This window comes from Garra rufa, chromosome 24 (assembly GCF_049309525.1).
Source record: "Garra rufa chromosome 24, GarRuf1.0, whole genome shotgun sequence".
NCBI classification, from domain to species: domain Eukaryota; kingdom Metazoa; phylum Chordata; class Actinopteri; order Cypriniformes; family Cyprinidae; genus Garra; species Garra rufa.
Window position 1 is genome coordinate 10,585,255 of NC_133384.1, and position 24,570 is coordinate 10,609,824.

At 34.7% G+C, this 24,570-nt stretch overlaps 1 protein-coding gene across 1 annotated transcript in view; it reads right to left on the bottom strand.

Annotated features, from left to right (window-relative positions):
• The window catches only part of lancl2 (LanC lantibiotic synthetase component C-like 2 (bacterial)), a 45,960-nt gene that overhangs the window by 16,790 nt on the left and 4,600 nt on the right, over positions 1–24,570 (bottom strand). The window contains exons 3-6 of the mRNA XM_073830924.1: positions 20,626–20,743; positions 19,543–19,750; positions 16,017–16,164; positions 9,352–9,498 (exon numbers count right to left, since the gene is read on the bottom strand). Of these exons, the coding sequence (XP_073687025.1) occupies positions 9,352–9,498; positions 16,017–16,164; positions 19,543–19,750; positions 20,626–20,743 (621 nt within the window). The remainder of the gene's footprint in view (positions 1–9,351; positions 9,499–16,016; positions 16,165–19,542; positions 19,751–20,625; positions 20,744–24,570) is intronic.

Consider the following 24,570-nt stretch of genomic DNA (forward strand, 5'->3'; position numbering starts at 1 on the left):
AGCAGTTAAAGAGCGCAGCGCTGTGTCAAACTGAATTTAAGGATGTTAGTCTTGATGAAGCACTGAAGGCTCCCACTGCGCTACAGGAGCTGCTGCTGATCGAGTTACCAAAGACTTCACACTTAACAAACGCGCCAGAGATCCTAACAGGAGCTCGTTTCTACAGGAAAATGCCCTTTAAGAGCACAGCTGGATGTGTTAGTGATACTGATATCACACATAGTCTGCAGCCCCACAGGTTGCTTCTTTAGCTTCAGCAAAGCACACGCCTACACAAATACTGACACGCTGTGGTGTGAGAGCGCCGATGATGGACAACACTGGCCACCGGACCACATCCCTCTGCGTCACCATGACGCACGCTCCCGTTGCCGTGCCAACCGCTAGAGCGCCACACCCAATCAGCTCGCTGCAGCTCTCTGCTCCTCCCGCCAGCAGCTGCAGCAAACTTCACTGCGCTTCCTGTTTCAATTAACACACCAAACTCAGACTGAGACTGCACTGTGACAAACGTTCAATTACACTGTTAATCTACTATCTTAACCTATACCCAACACTCAACACTCCGATAAGTGATTAATATATCTTAACCTTTACCCAAAACAAATGTTCAATTGTGCTACTCAATTTACCATCTTAACATTTCATGAGCTGGTTAATCTGGCAGCTTAGTCTGTTGCAAAACAAATTTTTTTTATACCGCTCAGCATACTAGTTGAGCATTCTGCTACCTGGTTAACCTGTCAAATAAGTCTATAATAGGGATGTAACCTATCAAAATCTCACGATACAATATCGTATTTATTAGGGATTGGTTGATAAATCGTTGCAAAGCGAATCAACAAATGATTAAGCATTAATTCTGAGATTTCCAAACACATCGCGATTTTTTCCTTACACCTAACCCTAACCCAAATCCTTACACACACTTGAACCTAAAATAATCATTCATAACATTCTAAATAGTTAAAGGGGTCATCGGATGGACATTTTCCACATGTTGATATGATTCTTTAGGGTCTTAATGAGAAGTCTATAACATACTTTGGTTAAAGTTTCTTAATGGTAGTGTACCTTGTCTTCTTACCTTGTCAAAATCAGGCCTTTTTAGAGCGAGCTATTCTGTTGCATGTTCCTTTAAATGCTAATGAGCTCTGCTCGCCCCGCCCCTCTCTGCCATGTGATGATGAGCCGTAATGTTTACTTTAGGCCATTTGCAAAGATGCATAAAAACCCTTCTACTCATTTCTGCTGTGGGTGAAGCTGCATCAGGAATGCTTTGCACAAACATAGACGCATATGTAGTTTGGGATCGATGCTTTACTTTCAAAAACGAAAGTAACATTAATCTTCTCTGTCTTCAGCGGCTCAGATGTTGGGAGTAAATGACCACTGTTATGTTCATTATTACATCCTCAATCGCTCAATCGGATACATTCTTGTCTTCCTCTTCCTCTGGCGATCGGAGTCGGACTGTTTCAGCTCGGTGAGGGCGGGGCTAAGGTAAGGTGCTCATGTCAATCAACTATTGTGGGAGGGGCCTCTGTGTGTCGTCACACCCACAAGAAGCTGAGAATGACCTGATTTTGAAAAGGCGATATTACTTTTAAAGATTAAAAAAATACCACTAGGTGTTTTTCATCATTGCAGGGTGGTTGTGAACACAAACTGCCAACACACATTAATGTTCAAACAACATGGAAAAGTGAGTTTTGCATCCGATGACCCCTTTAAAGTGGATTACAATGGTGTTCACAGTGGGCGGTGTTTACATTAATCTCACGTCATAAAAGCATTCTGAGCCAAGGTGAAATTACACGACTCAGCCGAACACACAAGTGCTCTTCCTCTTCAGCACTCTTCTTCGGGAGCATTTGATTGTGTGGATAAAAACTAGATTACAGCGCCATCTGCTGTTAAACTCTAAACTCAGAATCGATTCCAAAGAGAAATGCAAAGCATTCAGACAATCTCAGAATTGATCCGCGAATCGATTTATCGTCGCATCCCTAGTATTTATACAACAGTTATTTCTGGTTCTCGAATCTGATTGGCTGATAAGAGTGCGATATTAGAGTCCAACAGAACTCCAACAGCAGTTTCACCATTTGTAATCTTGTAAACTTCTTACAGCGAGTGTCATGGCGGACGCCCAAATCCAGTATCATTTTAAAAATATTACTGTTTTAGTGTCTCAGAAGGTTTTCAGGTGAGAATGTACTTGTTTATAGTTCAAATATGCAGTTTGTTAATAAAGATGGCGTCTATTTGAAAATTTGTGTGGATGTTTTCGGACATGAGAGCTCAGGATCATCAGCAGCTGTTCTGCCCTCATAATTCCACCGTAGAGAAGCTTCAACTTGGTCAGATCTTCTAGAATTTACCGCTGACTCTGATGTCTCTGTAGAGGTTAAACATGAGATATAATTTGTTTTGGGTAAATCTAACAGGCAGTCTTTGGTCTCATTGATCTATTATTTGTTCCAGACCAAATAGTTTTGGCAAAATCGCATCATGTTTATGTAAATTCAATGCTGTATGTCAGAGCGCTGCCTGTGTATGTTTGACTGAATTGACCAGCAGCTTTTATTATGGCTGATGTTGCTGTTTATTAAATATTATTATTCAACAAATAATATTTAATGTAAACAATAGTGGTATTTAATACACTGTTTTATATAAACAATAGAAGTATTTAACACTGTTTAGTACTAAGAAACAGTGCATGTGTTCGTGCTGGTAATTTTAGTTACATTATTCCTACATTAAATGGCGACAAGAGACGTTGAAAAAATAAATGCTGTCATAAGCAGAAGTTATTTTTAGTTTCAACATCAGCTTTAAAATGCAAAGCAATTAAGCCATATTGTGCTTTCAGGTTTAGTGTTTTGACAGATACTGTGCCAAAGCATATCATTTAAAGGAGTAGTTCACTTCCAGAACAGACGTTTACAGATAATGTACTCTTTCTTTCTTCAGTCATAAAGAAATTATGTTTTTTGAGGATTTCAGGATTTCTCTCCATATAGTGGACTTCTATGGTGCCCCGAGTTTGAACTTCCAAAATGCAGTTTAAATGCAGCTTCAAAGGACTCTGAACGATCCCAGCCGAGGAAGAAGGGTCTAGTGAATTTTTTTTTTTACAAATTATATACTTTTTAACTTCAAACACTCATCTTGTCTAGCTCTGTGTGAACTCAGTGTATTCCGGTTCAAGACAGTTAGGGTATGTCCAAAAACTCCCGTCTCATTTCCTCCTCCAACTTCAAAATCGTCATGCATCGCTGCAGAAGTACAGACCTAGTGTTTACGAAGTGAATAAGAGGACAAAAAAAGTTTTTTTGAGGTTGGAGGAAAAAATTTGATTTTCCTAACTGTCTTAAAGAGCTAGACAAGACCAGCGTTTGAGGTTAAAAAGTATATAAATTTTCATGTTTTTTACAAAATAACCAATCGTTTCGCTAGATAAGACCTTTCTTCCTCGGCTGGGATCATTTAGAGTCCTTTGAAGCTGTTTTTAAACTCCATTTTGGAAGTTCAAACTCACAGGCACCATTGAAGTCCACTATATGGAGAACATTCCTAAAAGGTTTTCCTAGAAAAACACAATTTCTTTATGACTGAAGAAAGAAAGACATGAACATCTTGGATGACAACAGGGCCATAACCACGATAATAGAGACAGATTTGCTATCGCGATACCACAATATTAATAACACCTTCACATCCCTAGGCTATACCCTATGCAAAATTTCAAGTGAAAAAGTGTTTTTGGTTTACGAATGGCCTCCGTGACTCAATTGAACAGGCAAACCCAATGAAACGAGTGAGCAGCAGTCACATTTCCTTCAGTAAGTGTAAGACATATTTAGTTTTTCTTGTAGATGCCACACTGGAGCAGTTGAGACAGTCTAGCACTGTGTTTGCCGGAGACTAAAACGTTCTTCTTCCAGCGCATGTGGAGATGACAGATTTCCGAACAGAGGCTTCCCGTCGCTAGAGGCTGGAGAAGAGAGAGGACGGACAAAGAGGAAAAGAGCTGCCTTCCTCCTCACACAACACTCAATTACAGCACAAAGACAACTCTCCCACTGCACCAAAACAAACCCTCCTCTCACAGAACGCTCTGCTATTCCCGTTATTTGGCTGTTTAATGTAAGCCGAGCTAGTCGTAACCCTGCCGCACTTCACCATCTCGAAGCTCTATTGCCTCAAATTACATCACAATCCTCTGGGGCTTGATTCTAAACATCCGCTGTCAGTCATCAACCAGCACCGCATGTCTCTGTTAGCCCCGCTGCCACAGAGCAGAGACGATCGTTTACTACTGCCGCATACACTACTGCACGGGATGAAAAATGAGGCGTTTTACTGCTTTTCATCTCCGCTTTTCACTGTATAGCTGAAATGGTTCATAAAGATGTAGCTTTACATATGGAGTCTTATAAGGCTACGGGAAAAGCCATTAGAGGAGGCGGTGGTTGCATGAGGATTATCCATCACAGGAAGCTGTAAAGACATATGCAAATGATAGCAGACTCGATGTTGCATCCTAGGATGCATTTTAAAGGAGTATCGACAGGGTTCTCAGGTGTGCCAGGCCGCATAATGACACAAAAATCCAAACATCGATATCCATCTGGATTTGATATGCAACTGCTCTGGAATGGCTTTAAAAGGCTGTTTTTTTATGCAAAGGAACTATGTTTTTGGACCGAACATCAACTGCAGCTTGAATAAGGATGCACCCATTTGAAAATCCTGACCAATACCAATACGATATGATCAATAACTGATAAATAAAACACTAAATGCTACAGGTGAATTCAGGCTTTACAACATTGTAATGTAAGGTATGAAAAAGGTTTACTAAAGATTGCATTTATTAGTGTTATTATATTCTTAGTGTTTCTAAAATATTTAGCAAGCATTAGAAGAGGATGAAGGATGCACTTTATTAAATATGCAAATTAACTAATATTCACTGACAAAAAATAAACAAAATCTGACACCAGGCAATGCATCACACTACAAGTCAAAAAAAATGTTAATGTTTTTTAAAGAAGTCTCTTTTGCTCACCAAGCCTGCATTTATTTGATCCAAAATACAGCAAAAGGAGTATTACTGTGAAATATTTTTACTATTTAAAAAAAACTGTTCTCCGTTTTCAGTCACATGATCCTTCAGAAATCATTCTAATATTCTGATTTGCTGCTCAAAAAACATGTAATATTATTAAGGTTTAAAACAGCTAAGCAGAATTATTTCTCTTTTTTTGTTTTGATGGACAGAAAGTTCAGATGAACAGCATTTATCTGAAATAGAAATATTTTGTGTATAATGTTACAAAAGTTTTTATTTCAGATAAATGCTAATATTTGGATCTTTCTATTAATCAAAGCATCCTGAAAAAAAATGTAATCAACTGTTTTAAACATTGCTAACAATCAGAAATATTTTCTTGAGCAGCAAATCAGCATATTAGAATGATTTCTAAAGGATTATTACTCCAGTCTTCAGTGTCTCATGATGCTGAAAATTCAGCTTTGATCTCAGGAATAAAATCCTATTTTAACAGATATTCACACAGAAAAATATTTCAAAATTGTACTGTTTTTGCTGTATTTTGGATCAAATAAATGCAGGCTTGGTGAGCAGAAGACAATACTGTTAAAAAACAATCTGTTCTTGTAAAAAGCATTTTGGAGCATAAAATATATTTATTACAAAGAATGAATTACATCTTTTCTGGTGCATACCGACAACATTTTATTGTTTAAATATAATTAGGAGTCATTGCTGTAGCTCAAGCTTTCTACTGTAATTTATTCTTTATTAGGATTCACAGAAATATTTTTTAGCATTATAAAAGTCTTTGCTGTCACTTCTGATCAAGTGTCCTTGATGAATAAAAGCAGTGTTTTGTTTACTTTTAATTACATTTTTTTTTTTTTTTTTTTTTTACTCAAGCTGAAAGCTTTTTCATCTTGAGTCTTTGCTTGGGGTCACAATTAGATTACAGATCTGCATCTTTAAACACTGATGTAATTAAGACTTCACTAAAGGGGTTCAATATTAAAACTTCATTTCCTTCAATTAAGCGCCGTTATCTGTCTCACGGAGGGCAGGAGGTGCTGAGTCTGCATTACAGCCAGCTTTCTTAAAATGTGAACCCATGCATTTGTGCCGCCCTCAAATCGGGGCTAAACGTGTGGTGGTCTGTCCGGGCAGCCGTCCAATGCCTCTAATTCAACATCTTAAAGTTCAAGATAAATTATTCATCACCTCTGTGGACCTCTAATCAATCTTACAGCTGACTGCTGTTAACTTTAGCTAATGTAAGAGCAGAGCATTTTAAAGCAAGGGAAAAAACTATTTCCCTCACTGTTTTTCAAAGCAGTCGGCTCTGCTTGAACGCTGCGTCCATCAAATTTAATTGAAAACATGTTGTATGTGACAGAAAATGCTTCCTGGTGTAAAAGTGCAGTGGCTGAGAAAAAAATTATAAAAATTGTGTGCACTGTGATCTACTGCTGCACAATCAGCTGTTTTAAAGAAAAGAAATTAATGGAACAAAGCGGACAAAAAGGCAACACTGGCATGTTTTCTGGAGGACTCAGAAGATTTGAGCTCCAGAGCATTAGCAGAAGATGCCCTGGTGTGAATTCTGAGAGGATTCAATAAGTTTGGTTCAAGCCCTTCCAATATGACGGCTATCAAAGACAAAATCAAGAGACACTTCTTTGCAATGCATGCTTGTTTTTTGATGATTAGAAAATTAACCAACAATGGGAATGATTTAAATAAATAGATATTTGAATTTAATTTTTATTTATTCAGTTATAATTTTCAAAAAAACATCTTAATGATGGATTTGTTTGAGCTTTAGTCTTGTCAAGATGCTAACTGGTGGACTGGAGTGGTGTGGATTATTGTGATGTTTTTATCAGCTGTTTGGACTCTCATTCTGATGGCACCCATTCACTACAGAGGATCCGTGAAATTTCATTATTGTTTTTAAGTGTTTACTCTACAAAAATGCATTAAACTGATTAAAACTGACACTTAGAGACATTTAAAGTGTTTGTTGGTGATGTTTTTATCAGCTGTTTGGACTCTCATTCTGATGGCACCCATTCACTACAGAGGATCCGTGAAATTTCATTATTGTTTTTAAGTGTTTACTCTACAAAAATGCATTAAACTGATTAAAACTGACACTTAGAGACATTTAAAGTGTTTGTTGGTGATGTTTTTATCAGCTGTTTGGAGTCTCATTTTGACGGCACCCATTCACTCCAGAGGATCCGTGAAATTTCATTATTGTTTTTAAGTGTTTATTCCACAAAAATGCATTAAACTGATTAAAACTGACACTTAGAGACATTTAAAGTGTTTGTTGGTGATGTTTTTATCAGCTGTTTGGACTCTCATTCTGACGGCACCCATTCACTACAGAGGATCTGTGAAATTTCATTATTGTTTTTAAGTGTTTATTCTACAAAAATGCATTAAACTGATTAAAACTGACACTTAGAGACATTTAAAGTGTTTGTTGGTGATGTTTTTATCAGCTGTTTGGACTCTCATTCTGACGGCACCCATTCACTACAGAGGATCCGTGAAATTTCATTATTGTTTTTAAGTGTTTACTCTACAAAAATGCATTAAACTGATTAAAACTGACACTTAGAGACATTTAAAGTGTTTGTTGGTGATGTTTTTATCAGCTGTTTGGACTCTCATTCTGACGGCACCCATTCACTCCAGAGGATCCGTGAAATTTCATTATTGTTTTTAAGTGTTTACTCTACAAAAATGCATTAAACTGATTAAAACTGACACTTAGAGACATTTAAAGTGTTTGTTGGTGATGTTTTTATCAGCTGTTTGGACTCTCATTCTGACGGCACCCATTCACTGCAGAGGATCCGTGAAATTTCATTATTGTTTTTAAGTGTTTATTCTACAAAAATGCATTAAACTGATTAAAACTGACACTTAGAGACATTTAAAGTGTTTCTTGGTGATGTTTTTATCAGCTGTTTGGACTCTCATTTTGATGGCACCCATTCACTCCAGACTCAGAGGATCCATTGGTGAGACAGTGATAGAATGACACATTTATACAAATCTAATGAAAAAACAAATTCATCTATATCTCAGATGGCCTGATGTGAGTACATTTTAATTTTTGAGTGAACTATACCAGGTAGGGATGCACCAAAATTATTCGGTTAGGTCCGAATTATTTTTTTGGCGAGTTTTTTTTGCGGGTCTTCCACCAAAATAAATGTCAACATTCATAACTGTTATAAATGTATTGTAATTTTACTGTTGTTCTGTAAAATAAAATAAAAAAGTAAGACAAAAATAATGATAATAATTACAACAGCCCTATAAAAATACATTTATTATAACATAACATTCACACATAGTGTTCAAATTGAGATCTGTAATGTTTTAAAAGAAGTCTCTTTTCTGCTCAGCAAGGCTGCATTTATGCGTACATTAAAAAACACATGCCTGATTCAAGAAGGGGGTCTTAAAAATGGCCAGAGAATATTATTTTACTAACTTTATTAATTTTAAGTTAAATCGTGCTTTGTTGGTAGACTATAACGTCTACTAGAATTTTAAAAATGTTCAGTAAATATTTTTAAATTGTTGTTTTGTAACTGATTTTTTAGCTTTCGTCTTCTCAAAAGGTCCAAAATTGTGAAAAACACAATTCAGTAATCGGCCCAGTGTTTCATTTTGTTCGGTTTCAACTTCAGCCAAAAAATTTTATTTCAATGCATCCTTAACTCCAGGTTCTAGAAATTGTGCATTTATTTGTTGCATCTATAAAAAACAACAAACACAAACTCAGATTTAAGATACCAGTAAGCATACACAGCAAATTAAACACAGCATACCAAATCTACAATTAACAACATGCATCTGTGGATCATTCTGTCTGTAAACTCATTAGGCCTGTAATTAGTGCAAGGCCTTGAGACTTGAGATTCAGCAATGCATTCAGTGTATTCATCACACACACAACGAACACGTCTGTGATGGGTTACGATTCTTAACTCCTAACGAAGACTTCAGAAAGACTCAGAGTGGACCCAAGATGAATGCTGTTAATTAACAGTTTGATAATTGCACCAGATGAAAACATAACATCAAATTAATAGATGCTTCACTGCCTTTAAACAACGATGGGTATCATAAGGAGTTGCTTCCATTAATGATGCTTTTACTATGTTTGTGATTACGTTTGGAAAAGATGCAATTCCTATTGCACATACACTTACAAAGGATGAGGCCATTACAAAAGTGCATTAAAACGCTGTCAGTCTCACCTGCATGAGCATGTAGTAAATGCCTGCCAGACCGTGAGCCGCTCCTATGTACTGTTTCTTATGCCACTCGTACAGCAGCGGGCAGCGCTCCGTTTTCTTCTCCTCCTTTGACAAGTTCTTCCCCGACTCCAGAATAGCCGTCACCACCTTGGAGGAGCAGAGAGCGCACTGGGATTACATAATAGTCTTGTTGTGGATCAAAGCGTCCGTCAATTTCCAGTAATCAGCAGGTTTATTCACAGTGGTTCAACAAAGGTTAAATAACTGATTAAAATGCAATGTCAGCAAATGCAAAGTAACCAAATGACTGCACTGCAGCAGTGCCACTGTGAGACAACAGAGATATTAAAAAGGCTGCAAAATCACATTTGGGCTATTAAAGGTGTTAGCAAAGACTATCATTAGGAGGATCTAGGTGTTCAGGATGTGCACAAAGATGACAACCATGAATGCTGCATGAAAAAGAGGCATACATAGATTCTTCAAATCTCCTTTTAGTTACATTTTTACACACCTAGATTAGGACTGTTCAATAAATTGTATGTGTTGTTGACGTGACATGACATTTTCACTGTCCCACAACATAAAAATGAATATAAATATTACTGTCATAATTAAAAATCCAGTAAATCATTAAACATTTCTTTGTCCTACATCGACCTGTTGTTATAAAATATTTTTTCCATCCATATATTTCTGAAAGTGTCGGAACTTGATACATTATGTCCTCTGGTGTGCCACCATATCCTGATTTTAAATCGTCCAATTCCAGAGAAACTTTCAGGACATCATGATCATGTTACTGAAGCTTTGTTGTCCTTTGGTGTGACACTAAAACTATTATTGTCATAATTAAAAATGCAGTAAAACATTCAACATTTCTGTGTCCTACATGGACCTGTTCTTATAAAAGCTGCAGTGGTATTCGATTTTTTGTTTTATTTTGAGCCAAATCTCAAATTTGTCCTATGGTGTGACTGTCTCACAAAATGAAATAAAACAAAGCCAACAAAACAAACCCTAAATCAAAAACCCAACAAAAATGATTGGCTCAATCAAAACCCAACCCAATATTACAAAGGCTAATCCTAAATCAAATTCACTACCAAACAAATCTCTAAATCAAAAACCCAACAAAACGAAACAAACCCCAAATCATAAACCAAAAAAAAAGCCAAAATACAAAGCAAAACAAAACCCAAACAAAAAGGCAACAAAACAATGAATCAAAACCCCAACAAAATGAAATAAAAGCCAGCAAACCAAACCCTAAATCAAAAACCCAACAAAAATTATTAGCTGAATCAAAAACCCGATAAAACAAAAGCTAACCCTAAATCAAAAACCCAACACAACAAACCCCAAATCAAAAAGCAAACAAAAAAAGCCAATAAAACAAAACCCCAACAAAACAATCAAAAACCCAAGAAAATGAAATAAAAGCCAACAAAACAAACCCTAAATCAAAAACCCAACAAATATTATTAGCTAACCCTAAATCAAAAACCCTTACCAAACAAACCCTTAATAAAAAAAGCAAACAAAAAAGCCAATAAAACAAAACCCAAAGCAAAACAAACTATAACAAAAAAGCAACAAAACAATGATTCAAAACCCCCAACAGAATGAATTAAAAGCCAACAAAACAAACCCTTAAATCAAAAACCCAACAAAAATTAATACCTGAATCAAAAACCCAATAATACAAAAGCTAATCCTAAATCAAAAGCACTACCAAACAAACCCTTAATCAAAAACCCAACAAAACAAAACCACAAATCAAAAAGCAAACAAAAAGCCAATAAAACAAAACCCAAAGCGAAACAAACAACAAAAAGCCAACAAAACAAACCCTTAATCAAAAACCCAACAAATATTATTAGCTGAATCAAAAACCCAATAAAAAAAACAAACCCTAATTCAAAAACCCAACAAATATTAGCTGAATCAAAAATTCAATAAAACAAAAGCTAACCCTAAATCAAAAACCCTTACCAAACAAACCCCCAAATCAAAAACCAAACAAAAAAGCCAATAAAACAAAACCCTAACAAAAAAAGCAACAAAACAATTAATCAAAACCCCAACAAAATTAAATAAAAGCCAACAAAACAAACCGTAAAACAAAAACCCAACAAAAATTAATACCTGAATCAAAAACCCAATCAAACAAAAGCTAATCATGAATCAAAATCACTACCAAACAAACCCCTTAATCAAAAACCCAACAAAACAAACCCTAAATAAAAAAAAATACAAAATAAACAAAAAATACAAAACCCCAAATAAAAAAAACAACAAAACAAAACAAACCCTTAATAAAAAAAATACAAAGTAAACAAAAACTACAAAACCCTAAATTAAAAAAAACAACAAAACAAAACAAACCCTAAATAAAAAAAATAAACACTAACACTAAAATTAAACCCCTAAACAAGCTAAACAAACAAACCCACTGAAAGGTTTTAATTGAGTCTGGCAAACTAGGTTAAAAAAAATGGAAATGAAATGATGGAAAGAAATGCCGCCCACAGCTTTCTGAATCTCATTCTGTGCGTTTGAAAGGCAGAGACACATGCGCTGCCCACTACAGTGGCATGACGGATGGGATTAGACACGACACACGGCGCTCCTGAGAGTCTAGAGAGACCAACGCTCAAAGATTAACCCCTAAAAGAGCTGCGTCATCTGGGAGCACTGCAGCGAAAGACCAACAAATAAATGTGCCTACATGAAGCCCAAGACCACAGATCAACTAGGACATGATAGATAGGAGAAGACTGCAATAAAGAGGAGAAGAGCAGTAAAAAACTGATTCAAAACCTGATTCTGAGTAATTGTGTTCGCAGTTAATGTCGCTGAGGCTATTTCAGGCAATGGACCAGACTACCGGCGATATCCATTCAGCACAAGCTATAGATTTACCCAGGGATAACAATGACCTCCGGTCAGCAAAGATGAGGCGGCATCTATCTCTCTTTCTGTGAAACTGCCCCATCACCAGAAGAGAGATTCCCTGGAGAACAGACCCTGTGCTTCTGAACACTCACTACAATTAGAGACAAATGTTTGACAACCGAAATTATTCAGTGTTCAGCCGAATAAGCAAAAAGGCCAAATAAATTATACCAAACAATCAAATAGAGGAGTGCACTAATGATCAAACATGTGTTCAGTGTGGAAGCATTTAAAACTGTCCGAGAAAGATGCAAAAATCATTCCAAGCAGCGACAGCGAGAGACTGTTTAGAAGCGCATCGCATGTCTTCATGAGGAGAGAAAGGTTACTGTATGATGACTGAAATCATCCATTAGTCAATCAACTCCAGAACGCTCTGTTGTCTAATACACCAGACACCAATTGTGTTTATTCTGACAGCAGCTCCTTAGCCAGGGTTCAAAGACCAAAGATGACAATCATTCACAAATCTGCTGCTGGTATCAAAAAGTAGGACCTGATGTACAACCCTCTAATATTTAACTCCACTGTGTACAATTCAGCATAATTAAAAAGAGACAAATGTTGAGGCAATACAAATATTGATAACTGTGAGATACAACTCTTGATTAAATGAATGAATGAAGGAATGAAAAGGAAAGACTTGTGGAAATGGAATGGAATGGTCTATCCTAAACATTTAAATTTGCTCAAAATGTAGTCCATTCTGGATGTAGATGAGTTTGTTTGTTGATCAGGTTTGTATAAATGTGTCATTCCATCACTGTCTCACCAATGGATCCTCTGCAGTGAATGGGTGCCGTCAGAATGAGAGTCCAAACAGCTGATAAAAACATCACAATAATCCAGTCCATCAGTTAACATCTTGAGAAGACAAATGTTGAAACAAACCCACCATTAAGACATTTTTTAGATAAAATAGTTAGTTAATAATCCATAATAACACTTTCTCCAGTGAAAAAGGTGTTGAATCAGGAGAGAAATCTGCACAGATCAAGCACTGTTTACAAACCAAAAACAGCTCTAAACAAATCTATGGCTGGATTTTGATGTGAAAGACAACAGGAGATGGACTTTTTCACTGGAGGAAGCGTTATTATGGACTCGTATTTTATTTAAAGCGTCTTAATGATGGATTTGTTTCAGCTTTTGTCTTCTCAAGATGTGAACTGATGGACTGGAGTGGTGTGGATTATTGTGTTGTTTTTATCAGCTGTTTGGACTCTCATTCTGACGGCACCCATTCACTGCAGAGGATCTATTGGTGAGACAGCGATGGAATCACACATTTATACAAATCTGATCAACAAACAAACTCATCCACATCTTGGATGGACTAAACAGCAAATTTTCATTTTTGCCTTAACTATTACTTTAAGAGCTCTCTGATGTCAGTACAACCACCTCAAAGCCAGAGGTGTATTTTACCAAAACATTCAGAAATAGTCACTGACAGATTCTAAAAAGCAAAGGCTTTCATTTGAATATTTTAGATGGAGATGAATTCTTTCACATCAGGGCTGACAAAGAAATTACAAAGTGAAGATGCATAAAAAGCAGGAGAGGTATGACAGACGTTGCCTACTGAGATGAAGACTGAATGTCAAAGGAGTCACTGGAGAAGAAACTGCCATCAAACTATCTATTTTCGGATGCAATCAACTGTAAAACGCACTGTAGAGAAGAAAAAGACTATTACTGTATGTGTCCCCTGCATTTACTATGCTATAAAATCAAGTTATTGTGCATCTTTGTGTGTCCAAATGTTATCATGTTTAATGGTTAAAATAAAATTATGCCAACAATCATTAGGATATTAAGATCATGTTCCATGAAGATATTTTGTACATTTCCTACAATAAATATATTAAAACTTAATTTTTGACTAGTAATATGCATTGCTAAGAACTGCATTTAGACAACTTTAAAGGTGATTATCTCAATATTTAGATTTTTTTTGCAACCCTCAGCTTTTTGTCCAAATATTGTATTTTAATATTGTATTAACAAAACACACAACAATGAAAAGCTTACTTATGCAGCTTTCAGAAGATGTAAAAATCTTAATCTCAAAAAAATGTACCCTTATGACTGGTTTTGTGGTCCACGGTCACAAATGTTAGCAATTAAACATGTCTAATTAATAGCAATCATGAAACTTACACAATATAACAATGAAAAAAAAAAATCAAACAAACTAAACAAATGTAATTTAAATAAAATATATTGACAATTTTTAGGGTTTTATGAATAAGGTTTCATTTTCCCCAAATTGCATGTGTTCCATGTTCCAGGTTTAATTAAACATTAAAATGTAAAAAAAGCATGATTTTGATTTGTTCATCCAAAATTTGCCAAATTCTGTGATATTTCGCATTATGCAGTAAATTTCATTTTTATGACTGGATTCTTCATTTCCCGCATTATGGGAATCATAGGGCCCTGATATTTTGTATAACATTAAAGGTTATTTTCTCAATATTTAGATTTTTTGCACACTCAGCTTTCAGATTTTAGTCCAAATATTGTATTCTAATATTGTCCTAACAAACCATACATCCATAAAAAGCTTATTTTTGCAGCTTTTAGAAGATGTAAAAAACCTAAGCTCCAAAAAAGTAAACCTTATGACTGGTTTTGTGGTCCAGGGCCATAAATGTTAACAATTAAACATGTCTAATTAATAGCAAATATGAAACTTACACAATATAACAATTTAAAGAAAAATTTAACCAAACTAAACAAATGTAATAAAAAAAAAAAAAAAAAAGAAAAAAGATATATGATATTTTTTGGCCTTTATGATATGGGCTTAATGTTTTATTTTTCCCCAATTTCATGTGTTCAGTTATAATTTTTTTGAATTCCATTTTTTTTAAGTTTAATTAAATATTGATATTAAAAAAGCAAGACTTTAATTTGTTCAAAATTTGCCAAATTCTGTGACATTTCGCATTATACAGTATATTCCATTTTTATGACTCTTTAGGATTCTTAATTTTCCACATTATGGAAATCATAGAGCCCAAATATTTTGTATAAGCCTCAATATTTTTGATAAGTAAGTTTGATTAATGGATAATTAATAGCACATCTATTAGGTGGTGTCTATATGTTTTAATCACAGAATCCTGGTCTCAGACTCTTCCTGCTGCGATGGCTTCTGCTCGATTGCTAGCGAAGAGACCTGCTCTAAAAATAGCCAGAGACGGCTTTGAGGAGGAGAATGTGAAGTGTATTATTTGTGTACGACTGCAGCACAGACTGTCCAGGTCCAGAAACAGCTCCTCTCACACAGAGCTGCGGAACCGTCCTGATTGACCAGACTTACTCTTTCCTGCAGCTCTAAGAGCCACAAATCCCAGATTCAACTCAACGGCAGCTTTAATGTTGCATAATTACCACAGCAAACATGTCACACAAACGCATTACTCTCCTTCATCTCCTTCATCTGGTCTGCCCACAAACACTGGAAACTGGACGCCGGCCAACGCACACAGACTATAATGTATGACGTACAGTAAAGCAGCCCACGAGAGGCTAAACATTTACAGTGTGGGTCAGAGGATTAATGCATCTGCTGCAGACACACAAGATCTAGTTTTATCAATGGATGTGTTGTAATGCATTTTTTACCAATGCAAGTTTTACTGCTTGTTGTACTTTGTGTTTATGTATGAATACAAACTCATTTGGATTAAAGTCACCTTTGTGACGGTGGACTCGTCCACTGTGTCCGGCCCGATCTCTTTGTTGACGTACAGCAGGGCGTAGAGGTATCCGGCTCTTCCGTACAGGAGCTCATCAGGAACATCTGAGTCTGGACTGAGCACCGAACGCTGGAGCTGGAGCAGTCTGAACCAGGAAAAATAACACCAGTTACCAAACACTTTGAACATCATCTGTGTTAAATGCAACAGCTGTTATGTTTCCAGACATTGCTACTATAGGACGAGAAAAGTTTGAGATCAGTTTTTCTTTTAAAGAAGTCTCTTGTGCTCATCAAGGCTGCATTAATTTGATCAAAAATACTGAAAAAAACTGTAATATTGCAAAATGTTATTAGAACATGAAATGATGGTTTTTATTTGAATATACTTTAAAATGTAATTTATTTCTGTGATGCAACACTGAATTTTCATCAGCTGTTACTTCAGCCTCAAGTGTCACATGATCGTTCAGAAATCATTCTAATATGCTGATATATTATTTTATTTTGGAACCTGTGATCCTTTTATTCAGGATTCTTTGATGAGTAACAGCTTAAAAAGAACAGCATTTATTCAAAATATAAATCTTTTCTAACTATGTAAGTCGTTGCTATCGCTTTTTATTATTTGAACACATCCTTGGTGAATAAATGTATTCATTTATTTAAAAAGAAAGAATAAAAATGTACTGACCCCAAACTTTTAAACAGTAGTGCATATTGTTAGAAAATATTTCTATTTTAAATAAATGCTGTTCGTTTTAACCTTTTATTGATCAAAGAATCTTGAAAAAAAGTATCACAGGTTTCGAAAAATATATATTTGGCAGCACAACTGTTTTCAACATTGATAATAAATCAGAATATTAGAATGATTTCTGAAGGATAAGACGTGTCTTTAAAAACATTAAAATGTATTTTATTGATTCCAAACTCTTGAGCAGCAGTGTGTATATGTATTATTTTATTTTTCTAATTTATTTTTGACATTGAAATATTTTCTGAAATATTATGCACTGCATATTTATCATACATTTTCAGAAACAGAAACAATAAAAAAATAATATTTATTAATTTTATTTAATCTTTTTTAAATTGCATTCATTTAATTTTACTTGTTTTTCAGTGTTTTAATTTATATGAAGTATCAAATGGTCAGATGATTTGAGTCGTTGATAACGTAATGTAATCTTAAATAAATAAATACGATAAAATTTGTGTAAAGAACATTCTAGCAATCGTTTCTGATTAATTTCACAGTTAATTAAAAAATAATGCCAGATAAATTGTGGAATATGTCTCAGTAATCAGTACTAAATCACACATGTTACAGTTTTTTTCTTATTTGTATAAAAAAATAAGTCTCTTCTTGCTCACCAAGGCTGCAATTATTAGATCAAAAATACAATAAAAACGGAAATATTATTACAGTTTAAAACAGCTGTTTTCAGTGTGAATATCAGTTAAACTGTAATTTATTTCTGTGATGCGCAGCTGCATTTTCAGCATCATTACTGCAGTCTTCAGTGTCACATGATCCTCCAGAAATCATTCTAATATCCTGATTTGCTGCTCAACAAACATTTCTGATCATTATTAGTGTTAAAAACAGTTGTGCTGCCAATGTTTTTGTGGAAAGTGTCATAGATTTTATTTTTCGGATTTACAGATGAATAGAAAGTTCAAAAGAACAGATTTTTTTTTTTAAATGGAAATCTTTTGTAACATTATTAAAGTCTTTACTGTCACTTCTGATTATTTCAATGTGTCCTTGATAGATAAAAGTCTTAATTTATTTAAAAGAAAAATCTTACTGACCTCAAACCTTAGTATGGTAGTATATATCTCCATTATATCAAGCACCCGACTCTCTGGTTTCATTAAAAATATACACAAATCAGTTTAATATGATCAGAACATCATGTAGCATTTTTGTTTAACTTAAACCAGCGTTTGAACAAGGCTCTGAACCGAGAGCACAATACGGGCAGAGCTGGATGAGGGTTTACAGGAGATGTAATCAGACTCATGCTGAGAGCTGCAGTCGAGCAGACCATCTATCAGACCGATGAGTACAGAGAGCACAGCACGCCACCGTCGAACACACACACACACACACACACACTCACACACACACACACACACACACACACGACAGCGAGAGCGTTTCACTACAACACACGCATTTGTTTCTCACACGCAGAAACGCCTCAGAGGAACAAAGCCAATTTCCACCTCCAGCTCCTCAATCAAATCACAATCTGTTCTCTTCACTGCTATTCTGCCCACAGATGAAATAACAGTTGCTAACATAATACAGTTTACTGATGGCAAATCAAATGCACACAATTTGTTTAAATGAGACACTGATTTGTGGGATGTTTCATTTATTTTTAAAGGATTAGTTCAGTTCCAGAATTAAAAAGTTCCTGATAGTTGTGTCACCCTCGTGTCATCCAAGATGTTCATGTCATTCCTCCACACACACCTACATAACATTTGTGCTTTTTATTAGAAGCTGATTTTTGAAACAGATTTACAGTTTACTGCGATTACAGTTGCATTGCAGTCATACACAAAATATAGTCAAATGTCTTCATGCATGTCAGAACAGAAGTTTTTCCAGTAACACTAATAGAACGTTTGTTTAAAGTTTTCTGGTTCATAACAATGTTTTCAAAACATTTGCACAAAAGCCTTATTTATAAATCATTTTTTTGAAACAGTTAAGTTGGACGTTCATCTAACGTTTAAAAAATGTTACAATTGTTCCAGAAATTCAAAAGTAACATCTTATGTTTGCAAAATGTTACAATGTTTGCACAACTAAGAAAAATGCTTTTAAAACATTTAAAAAACTAGACACCAGTAATAATTATTTCATAACTTAACTGGAATATTAGAAAAACGTGTTGGGTCATTAATTAATTTCTACTGATGATATTTGCCTAAAATTATCTAAAACTTTTTTTTTTATAATCTAAAATTGATTTATTGGAATATTATTAATATGTTCAATATATTAATAATATAATTAATTACTTATTATTAATGTTATTTTTGCAGTTGAAAAGAAATTAAGGTTTTTATAGAAAACATTCCAGGAATTTTCTCCATATAGTGGATTTGGGTGCAAATAGCAGTTTCAATCCCTTATCTAGTGAAATGATTGGTAATTTTGAAATAAAAAACGTATATACTTAACCACAAATTCTCATCTTGCACTAGCTCGACTTCATGCATTATGTAGTCACAGCGCTGCATTAAATGCCTTAATCATCAACTCTTTTTTCCATATGTAGTCTCACCAAATTCACATGCTAAATCGACAGCCCTGTAAATGACAAGCTAAAAAAACATGCCCCTGTAATAGTGCATTTTCCAACAACTAGGTTAATTTAAGATTTGTGCTTATTTTGCAAAAGTAAGTTTCTCCAACCTCACGTCCAGAGAGCAGGCACTGGAAGCAACCAGAGAAAGGCAAAGAGAAAAGAATCAAAAAGAGAGTTTGAAATGTTTCTTACTTGGTGAGGCACTCCTGAGACTCGGCCTGGTTTTTTAAATGGTGGTGAACGACCGCAGCTACGGCTAGGGGCCCGGCGTCTCCGCACAAGAAGGTGACGCGCCGTCCGTTCAGGTTCCTGAGCGTGCGTTTGACGTAATCCAGAGCCCGCTGCAGATGCGAGGCCTCCTGCGTCACGCGATAAAGCTGCAGGTACAGCAGGGCTACGCCTGCCAATGACAATCACCTTTCAAAGCATTGGGACTCTGCATTTACTGCATTTACACCTACTGCAGTATATTCAACATCAACAAATTCAACTTTTCTATTTTTATTTTATGACGGCGTTCTTGTGCCACGTTAAAAAAAAAAAAAAGATTATGATATTAAAGTCATAATATTTCGAAAAATAAAGTCGAAATTACAAGAATAAAGTTGAAATATTAAAAGTATAAAGCTACAATATATTTCCAACATATAAAAAATATAAACTAAAATATATAAAAATATAAACAATAAAGTCAAAATGATAAGAATAAAGTAAAAATGTTTTGAGAATAAAGTCAAGACTTTCTTGAAAAATGTTTCGACTTTGTTCTCGACTTTTTTTTTTCTCGAAAAATTTTCAACTTTTTTTTGTTCTCGAAAACGTTTCGACTTCTTTTTTTGTTCTCGAAAACGTTTCGACTTCTTTTTTTTGTCCTCGAAAACGTTTCGACTTCTTTTTTTTGTTCTCGAAAACGTTTCGACTTCTTTCTCGAAACATTCCGACTTTATTCTCGGAAACATTTAGACTTTTTTCTTGACTCATTTAGACTTTTTTATCGAATCATTTCGTCTTCTCTGAAACATTTAGACTTTTTTATTGAATCATTTAGACTTTATTCTCAAATCATTTTGTCTTTATTCTCTGAAACATTTCGACTTAACATTTGGACTTTGTTCTAGAAATATTTTGACTTTATTCTCATAATTTTGTTTTTAAACTGTCTCTAAACTATTTTCTAGAAATTGGATTTAAATAAAAAAGATCTACTTTATTACAGATATAGCAAGTCCACATATAAAGCTGATGAAGTCCATTATATGAAGTGTTAATATTCACCTGTCCAGCCTGTGTAGGTGGAAAAATCATGAGGATCTGCAGTCTTCAGGCCCTCCTCCATCTGTTGAAGAAGGTCTTTGATCTTGCTTTGCACTTTCTTCTGAAAGGCGTCACTGATCTATTTCAGGGAAAGAAAAAAAAAAAGAGTTTGTAAGCAAGCTTCCAAGCTTCATTTGGCAATGAATGAGTTCACATAAAGAGACAATGGCACTCAGTAACATTCGGCATTGTGTTTAAAAAGGCTGCGGACCAAAAACAGAGCCCTGAGGAACCTCCATCATAAAATTCAAAATACATGTACATCAAATCTCAAAACTGATTTGATTTAAAAAATATCTGCATGTGCATACCCATGTGTCATAGACACAAAACACACCTTTACCTTTAGTAAAGTAAACTGTATTTTAGAGACCTGTGGACCCTGCACTGCAACATCTCAGCTCAGCCTTGAGGAACTGCTCGGAGAACCACTGATAATGTTACACATTTCACAAATATTTGACAACAAAGTGACAGAGAGACCAGCTAATTGTATACTGAATCAGCTGTGATTTGCTGACAATGGTACAAAGGGGAATGTGGCACCCTGGGATCCTGGTGTTTGCCCTGATACACAGAGCCCATTTGAACACAGAAGAAAAAATAGATCCTTTTATACAGACTGTTTACTGCCACAGGGGAAAATTCATAATGTGTATTGCTATTTCTGAAGGTCTGAGTTCAATAGCTCAGGAACCTTGGGCACAGAAGAGTGGATCGAATCCAGAGTTATTTCTTTCTCCTGCAGCAGTGAGTCTGTGAGCTGAATCCTTATGAGGAGCAAACCTCACCTACAACAGAACACGCACCCATTACAAGCCACCCTGACATACACAATCTGAATAGAAGTGCTAAGGAGTAATTGTGGGTAAAATAATCCACTAGGGGCAGATATTTCAAGCTCACTTCTGTATTTCGCCTACACTGCAAAACGCAGTAAGCAAAATGCTGAAGTCAGAATATAATGCACTTGCTCTTAGCAAGTCTACAGTCATTTATACTAAAACTTAAAATTAAATGAAGGATATTTGGAAAATACAGTTTAAATAAGATTTATAAATAAATAAGCTTTCCATTGATGTATGGTTTGTTAGTATAGGACAATATTTGGCCGAGATACAACTATTTGAAAATCTGGAATCTGGAATCTGAAATTGAAATTGATCTAAATTGAGAAAATTGCTTTTAAAGTTGTCCAAATGAAGATCCTAGCCATTCATATTACTAAACAAAAATTGGGTTTTGATAAATTTATAATAGGAAATTTACAAAATATCTTCATGAAACATGATCTTTACTTAATATCCTAATGATTTTTGGCATAAAAGACCCATACAATGTATTTTGGGCTATTGCTACAAATATACCACTTAGTTCTACTTAAGACTGGTTTTGTGCTCCAAAGTCACATAATGAATAAAAAATAAATTAACTAAAAAAAAATCTAAGAAAAATATTAGATTATTTAAAAAAATAAATAAATAGAAGTAAAATTATGCCAAAATTGGAAGCAATAAATTAATGTATCAAGTAGGAAGGAACCAGTGTAACTTAAATTAAATGAAAACTAAAATTAAAAACGTTTAAAAAAAAAAAAATAAAAAATAATATAAATATACTGCAACAAAAATTATTAAAAAAAATGTTAAATAACTAAAAACAACTAAAATTAAAATGAAAACAGATTTTTTTGTTGAGCACCTATTCTTTTACTGTGAGGTTACTTCTAAATTCTGGTTTGATATTCATAGCTGGTTATCAGTAAAAATGGAAACAATTTCTTCATTTGTTTTGCAAGATATCTTATTTTTTAATTTAAATTCTCTTTTTCAGATGTTGTTAACTTTGTTTTATTGTTGGGTAAATATCATATTCATACATGCAAATGGAAAAAATGAAAGCCCTCCTTTATTGTATTTTTTGTGAGTTTGTAAAAATGTTTTAAATCCTTTAAAAACTAAATAGAAAGTGTGAAACTCTGCCTCTCTATCTCAAAATATTTATTATTTTAATGTATTTTTATTTGATGTCCTACATTTTTCTATGCTCCTTGTGTGTTTTTTTATTCTATTTTCTTTTTTCTTGTTGTTATATTGTTGTGAGTATAATAAATAAATAAGTACAATTTTCCCTCTATCAACTTCTCTGTTTTCCCTGTTGCAGAGGAAAGATCAGAAGGTTTGTGCTGATTTTCTGTGTGTTGACTTTGCTGAGAAAGAGCCCTGCTGCTGCCTGAACCGAATGAAATAACGAACATGTGTTTGTGCAGAGATCCACAGCACAGGAATGACTGACAGCTGAGGGGAAGGAAACCAGAGACCCTGCTGAACCAGACCACAAGTGAAGTGAACCGCCAACAACTGCTGAGAATACAGAGAAAATCAGCACAAACCTTCTGTCGATATAGAGATGCTGTCTGACTCCTCAGAGAACAATTAGAATTGCTACAGTACAAAATGTTAGCTTTAATCGTAATAAAACTACTCTGGAACTACCACTGTACAGAGACTGGTATCAGTCAGTATTGCCATGACAATCTGATATACAGCATGCAGCATGTGTTTTATACATGGCTCTCCAGGATAGCTAAAAAAAAAATAGCGTGGTTCTTTCGTAGTGAATGTCCAAATAACCATAGCAACCACAGCATTTGATCAAAATTAGACGATGCAAAAAAAAAAAATAGTGCTGCACATTTTGCAACACAATTTTTTAGTCAAATATTTACAGAAGCCTGATTCTGCCATGGAATTCTTTATTCAGGTAATTGTCAATTTTCATTAAATGCAATTTTGATTTTTTTATTCAGAATTGCAAAATGTAAACTAAATTCAATAAATCTTTTTTTTCTAGCAATTTAGAGTTTACATCTAACATCTATTCTAAGTTTACATCTCATAATTCTGACTTTATACCTCACAATTTGGACATTACATCTACATTTACATCTCGTAATTTAACCTTTTCTTGTAAATTCTGACTTTACATCTCAAAATTCTGACTTACTCTCGTAATTTTAACTTTACACCTTGAAATTCTGACTTTTTTCTCATAATTCTGAGTTTACATTTAAATCTGACTTTAAATCTTGTAATTCTGACTTTATGTCATGAAATTCTGACCTTTTTGTAATTCTGAGTTTACATCTTCTCCTGACTTTAAATATTGTCATTTTAACTTTTTTCTTGTAATTCTGAATTTTTTCTTGCAATTGTTAGTTTAAATCTTATAATTCTGACTTTAAATTGTGTAATTCTGACTTTACATCTTAAAATTGCTGACCTTTTTCTTGTAATTCTGACTTTAAATATTGTCATTTTTCCTTTTTTCTTGTAATTCTGACTTTTTTCTTGTAATTGTTAGTTTAATTCTGACTTTAAATTGTGTAATTCTGACTTTACATCTTGAAATGCTGACTTTTTTGCTTGTAATTTGAGTTTACATCTCATAATTCTGACTTTAAATCTTGTAATTTTGAGTTTACATCTTGTAATTCTGACTTTTGTCTTCCAATTCTGATTTTAAATCTCATAATTCTGACTTTTCTCATGATTCTGAGTTCACATCTTGCAACTCTGAACTGTTTATATGTAGCTATTTTTTCCACCATGGAAAGCTGTAATTGCAATAAACTATTGTTTATCTCCCATTTCTGACTTTTTTCTGAAAGAAATATCTTGCCAGTTTACATCTTGCAATTCTAAAAATTGTGAGAAAGTCACAAAAGTGAGTTTCTAGGGTATTGTAAAGGGTTGCTGGGGTGTGCGAAGTACGGCACGAAGCGTTTGTGCTACACGATGAGGCAGATCTAGTCAGTCCCACACTGAGCGTTAGAGCAGTGGAGCAGCAGCCTCCTCTCTGTTTGCTCACGAGTCTGAAACACAACACCCAGTGTTTGAAACAGAT